We start from the raw sequence: 6,172 nt of genomic DNA, 5'->3' as shown, positions 1-6,172 counted from the left end.
GTGTATAATGATGTGATTGTGATGCTGTAATTCTGAGTGTTTTATGTGCTGCAGAACAGGAACCTGCTGTAAAACAGCAATTATGCTGAATCAGGCTTGATTTTTAATAATCTTTTCCTGTTAAATAAATAAATAAATCAAATCAAGTACATCGCTATCAGTTTATGACTTTTCACTTACTTCGGTTCTGCAGCAGGACAGCGATCGGAACCAAAACAACAAAACTCTTCCACGGCCACGTTAAAGACTCATTGTAAGTTATCGTAACCGCTATCATAAACGCTTGACTGAAGTTGCTGTAAAGTGCAACACAACCAGTAATTAGATTTAGAGGGTAATTACTTTTCCACATAGGACCAGGTTTGTTCAGTTCGGGTTGGGTCCCCCCCCCCGCAAATTAAAAAACTTTAAAAACTGCCTTTTGTATTTACTCAGATTATTTTGTGAGTGACAAAAGAAGCAAAAACYGAGAAAATCTGTAAGGCGGGGGATATTTTTCACAGTACTGTGCCTGCAGCGTAATGTGCTTTATAAATAAAACTGTCGTGGTCATTTATCAAACCCAACCGTGGCCCTGCAGCACTCGCTCTTGGCCCTCGTGCTCACCCAGTGTCTCTGTGTTGCTCTGAAGCGGGATCTTGCTGAAGTCTTTGACAAACGTGCAGTCGCTCCCCTCAATCATGCATTTGTCTTCAGGACCTTGTGGGAGAGAGCAGAGATACCAGGTAAAATAACTGCCTTTACTCATCAATGATAGTCATAAACAAGTCACAGATGGATGTGCTGCTGGATTCATTAGGAGGAGACGGACAGAAGAAAAAGGGTGTGTGAGTGTGTGGAGCCGTTGGTCAGCAAAAAGCACAGCAGCATTGTATATCATGTCCTTCTCTGCCTGCTTCGTGTCTCCAGTGATGCCCTTGTTACCTCCGAGGTGGGTGTGTGCGGGCCTGTGTGTTAACCGCTGTTTAAATAGCTGCCTGTAGATGTTATGTGTGTCTGGAGAAGGCGAGTCATCGACCTTTCTAGAGCAATAGGTTTTTTTATTGTCCTGTAAGCACTCTGTGTGATGGAGTCTGAGGCTAAACTCTTCAGGAAGGAGGAGGAGGAGGTGGTTGGGGGTGGAATAGATTGCTTTTGGAAGGCAATTATCAAACAGCCAAGGTGACAGAGGGAAGGAGAGGTGGTGGAGTTGATGTGGAGTCCCGGGCTCGTTGATGTGTTGGCGCTTCAATTAGACCGGCACACAGGGGTCCACGTTAATTATGCACCAGAAATGAGCAGCACTGAGAAGGCAGAGGTCTGCAGTTCTGTAAAATCTGTTCTGCTGTTCGTTTGTAGGCTGTCTGGTCTTTAAACACCCTGACAGACAACTGTGTTGTAAATGTGTAAATCAGGAGTTTACAGAGCAACAGGTTTGATCACAAAGTGTCAAAATGAATAAGAAGAAACTTGTGATGCACAATTTCTGCCAATCATGTTATTGCTTATTGCCAAACAATGCAGATCTTAAATAAACATCGATAGATGGGAGTTTTTCTTTAGCTGATGCCAATTTTAAGAAATCTGGGCTGCGATAAATGATGGTTGGGTGACATTGGCTAAAGAATTTATCAGAGTTTCATGTAGATTAATGTGACGATTAATAAATTACAATTTAACTTGAATGTTTTAGACTCTAAACCGGTTACACTGTGTTCTAAAATTAATCTTACAAACCATAAGTCAAACTAACTTTTGCATTTTATATTAGACATACAGTATCATGCTTTTAAATCCTTTTATTCCACTTTTAAATCCTTCAGTTGGGGTCTATGTAAAGTGGAACTGCAACGTTTTGGTCTGAATTCCTCCTTATTGTAACTCCACAAGCCCCTCTTTCACCCCTTTTCTGAGATGTGTCTCAGATAAACTCGTTTTGAGGCTGTCTCTTTAAATCCAAACAAGACACTTTACACCCTGCTCCCCTCCAACTTCCAGAGCGGTGCATTCTAGTTTGATAGCAGAGACAGGAATATACAGTGGCGCAAAAAGGTTTTATTAACAAAATAAAATAAAATAATGTCTACAGAAGACTTGCTCATCTATTTTTGCATGTTGGAGCCAGAGTCTGACCCAGAGCCAGAGAAGAATGAAGACCACCGAATTGTAGTTGAAAAATTCAGAAGTTAGAAGTTCTGTGGTGTGTTAATTAATAATTAATGGAGAAACGGCTACTTGTGAGCATACACATGCATATAGCTTGACATTATAGAGCCAGAGAGAGAGCTCGCAATTGTTGCTGTCACAATCTGCTGATGGGAGCAGCAGGTGTCACTCATTTGAACTTAAATCGTCAGAGTATGTGACTTGAATCTGTGAGTTCTACCTGCGAGGTCACGGAGACGGTTCAGTGTGGGGATAATGGGAGGGCTTCTCCTCTGCAGAAAGAACAGCACCATGATCGTGAGGGAGAAGTTGGTGATCCAGGGTCCTGCTACGCTGCTGGTGATACCGTTGGCCCAGGCACAGCACCTGACGGCGAAAATCAGACTGCGCACCCGTGGGTCCAGCTCTCCATACAGATACAGGAGCTCTGTGCTCTTCAACGCCACCCTGTGGACAAAACGCAGAAGAACAACTGCTGTTAATGATTATTATACAACACACAGAAATACTAAATGTTTTACAGTAAATGTCCAGAATAAAATGTTCCGGATCATGTTTAAATAATGGAAAAATGTTTTTTATAAAAAAAAAAAACATTTTACATTATGATATTTATTGAACGATTAATGTTTTCCTGTTTTGTTTAGATGCAATCAGTGGGCCTCATAAGGCCAACCTATAAAGACCAAAGAGGAGATATGCTAGATTATGTTAATGAGGGGATTATGTATTTTCCAGGCACAATTCTACACCACACTCAAGTAACTATGTTACCTTCAGTTATTATGAAAATGCTTTTTATCAAAAATAAATCTGACTTTGCATCATGGTCTATCTAAACACCTTGAAATTGGCCTCTGTCTCTTTGACCGTTTGGCCATTTCAGACACTCCCACTTCAGCCCTACTTCACGACAATGCTTCGAGGGAGCCGTGCTCTGTGGGGTGGGAGCTCGGCTTCAGACTGAGCTCCAAGAAGGAGCTTTGTACAAATAGGAGGAGTTTAGTACCAGCAAGTGTTGGTGGATGTCTACCACAGGAGATTCAAGGATTTCTCAGATATGTATGAATGAGTCAGAGCAACACTCTGTGTATGTGTTTGATGAGGGAATGACATTATTACATGATATAAAGCTAAATAAAAAGTCTATTTGCATAATTACGCCACCCCCACCCCGCCAGAACAAAGAAAAAAAAAACATCTAACCATAGTTTCACCAATCTGCTAAAAAATCAGGTGAAATTCAATAGAAATAGAAATGAGACTTCTTTGAATGAATGCATATTACCCACCTCCTTTTATACTGGAGTTTTAGACTTAATACAGTTTTGTGATGAGAAACAACAAAGTTGTAACTGTTTTGGTCAAACTCAGACAACGTCAGCCTCACAGTACTGTATATGTTGTGAATGACTCTTGGCTACAAACAAACTAAATTTTTCCTCAATATCTGCAAAACTGGCTGAATTATAGCCATTTTAGTGTTTTCTACTGTTTAGTGCTGGCCATCTTGAATTGGATTGACTCCAAATATTAATCAGTTACAGACGTACATCTAGTGAGTACTTCAGTAAGTTTCATAAATATGTATTCAGTGGTGGATTCATTGTTTTGGTAACAAGACATACAAACACACAAAAACACTATTGCCTGCACGCAATGGTAAATTCAATTAAAGGTAGAATTCTTTTAAATGCTGAACTTCACAACATTTTTACAGTGGATAAATAACAGCATGCGAATGGCTGGAAACGAGCCTAAATATGAATCAAATTACAACAACAGTCATCTCCACTGAGCGGCAGCGTTCAGTCTCTCGCTGCTGTTTGTTTATTGACGTTCACCCTCGTGCCTCTCAGGCAGGGAAATGCTACTTTAAAGATCAAAGAGCACGGTTTGAGAAAAGTCCCTCTCACATCCACCCACGRCGGGTGCTTCCACTCCATTTCCTAAGAAACTGCAGAGTTGCTTTCAGTACGTTAGCAGGTGTGTCATGGCAGCTGATGAAAAGATAGCTTTTAATTTAAAAGTGGAAGAAATGAAACGCACGCGAGCCTCTGGTGTTTCACTGTGGCAAACAGACAACCGAACAGTTGCAACACTTCCTGAGAGTCTGGTTTCTGCTTGAGGCTTTTGTGATGCGACGAAAAAAACAGCATTCGGGCCAAATTTCCTCCGAACCAAGAGGACTGTGACCAAATCTGAACTGACATTTCGATATTTGCTTAGATGAAACTGAACAGTTTGTTTATGACTCACAGCAGAAGAAAGAGGTCAGCTCAAGTGAACCTGGGAAGAGTTTAAACATTGTGAATTCAGACGTAAGCACCTGTTGTTGGCCGTGAGGTCACACTGGAAACCTGAGGGCTTGTGGGAAAAGCGCAACAGCGGGCATCGGGCTTGTAGAATCTTCTGCACCCCCACACAGCCGGGCCCAAAGTGATGCACGCACTCCCCGATCACAGACAGGATGCTTTGGACGGTGGCTCGCCCCGTGTTGACCAGCTTCATCTCGTACTCCAGGGAGAGACTGGATCTGGGCTGCAGATGGACAAACTCAGATGTTTAATGAGCCCTGAACAATTCACAGCTGTTAATACAAGCAAAGAGTTTTAGGGTTTTTTTTCTTTAAATATTTAAAGCAGATGATTTTGCATAAAAAGTCTAAAAAAAGAAGCAAACAGTTTTAGTACATTTTCTTTTTGACACCTAATGTCCAAATTTGAAGCAAAGATATAGTGTAGCGTTCGGGTATGTGTTGTGAAAGACTCTCAGTTTTAGCTCAATATCTGTAAAGCCAGCTGAGTTGTAGCCATTACAGTTTGTTTGGGTTGCATAATTGTGACGGCCATCGTGAATCAGCTTGAATCCAGAAGCGAATTAGTTCTAGATGTACATCCAATGATTACTTTCTGATTTTCAATAAAATCCATCCAGTGATTGATGAAACGTTTTGCTAACGCTACAGACAATCAAACATGCACACAAGCAAGTTAATGAGCAAAAACATTCTTGCTTTCAGGGGAGGGTGATAAACAGGGCTAGCAATGTACAAGTACTGATGCATTCTTATTGCTACAACAAGGCAGGTATTTGTTTTTTGTTTCGATGACAGTTTTTAATTGAGATCTATGCCTAGTAAGGAAACAGTGAACTATGGCATTTGGTAGCAGTACACTGTTCAACCCAGACAAAATGCCCCAAAATATGAAAAAAATATTTAATAATATAATAGGAATAATAGGAATAATAGGAATAATAGGAATAATAGGAATAAGAGGAAGAAGAAGAAGAAGAAGAAGAAGAAGAAGAAGAAACAGACAACAATGGCCTTTCAGGCTGAAGGTTAGTCCTCTTCAGAGCTCTACAGCTCAGACATAAATGCACAGTAGAATCAACATTTGAAGTTTAAACAGGTCAAAGGAAGTCGGACAAACAGAACAAACTTTTTWWAAAAAGTAATGGTTTTCATACAATTACAGTTTAAGTTTGTAATTTTTGGAGATTTTAATTTGGAGAATGTTCTAAAGYGTAGTGAATGCTGATGTGTCTGTAACCTTTCTCTTTACACTCCTTATGCCAAGGGTGTCAAACTCATTTTCACCGAGGGCCACATGAGTGTTATGGCGGCCCGAAGGGCCACTTGTAATRAGCTTCGACGTTTCATGTTTAACTTTGACTAAACAGTGTTTTAACACGTCCTCTTTTAAACACTGATAAAAACTAAGTGTATGACTGACTAAATCTGAAATAAATACAGAAATATTATTAAAGTAAAACTAATAAAGTTTTACTCACTGATGAGTTTCTAGTGAGTAGCTAATATGCATTATGGCAGATTTAGTTTATGGTGGATGCTGACTTTAAAGCAGCTTATTTTCAGACAGCTCAGTTACTTAAAGCCAACAGCTCAGGGGCAGGACAATCGTTATTATCTTTCAACTTTTTAATTTATTTTGTTTCATTTAATTGAAGAAATTAAAAGTTTACCATTGATGTAAGAAGCAATTTTCATACATACATACAT

The 6,172-nt window shown here is 40.0% G+C and overlaps 1 protein-coding gene across 1 annotated transcript in view; it reads right to left on the bottom strand.

Moving 5' to 3' along the window:
• mtpap (mitochondrial poly(A) polymerase) overlaps positions 1–6,172 on the bottom strand; it is a 24,381-nt gene that overhangs the window by 13,946 nt on the left and 4,263 nt on the right. Inside the window, exons 5-7 of the mRNA XM_014018825.1 lie at positions 4,475–4,686; positions 2,366–2,592; positions 607–699 (exon numbers count right to left, since the gene is read on the bottom strand). Coding sequence (XP_013874279.1) covers positions 607–699; positions 2,366–2,592; positions 4,475–4,686 — 532 coding nt within the window. The remainder of the gene's footprint in view (positions 1–606; positions 700–2,365; positions 2,593–4,474; positions 4,687–6,172) is intronic.

The sequence above is a fragment of the Austrofundulus limnaeus genome, unplaced genomic scaffold (genome assembly GCF_001266775.1).
Source record: "Austrofundulus limnaeus strain Quisiro unplaced genomic scaffold, Austrofundulus_limnaeus-1.0 Scaffold203, whole genome shotgun sequence".
In the NCBI taxonomy this organism is placed as follows: Eukaryota; Metazoa; Chordata; class Actinopteri; order Cyprinodontiformes; family Rivulidae; genus Austrofundulus; species Austrofundulus limnaeus.
Note: the sequence above shows the minus strand (reverse complement) of the source record. Positions and strands in the feature narration are given on the sequence as shown.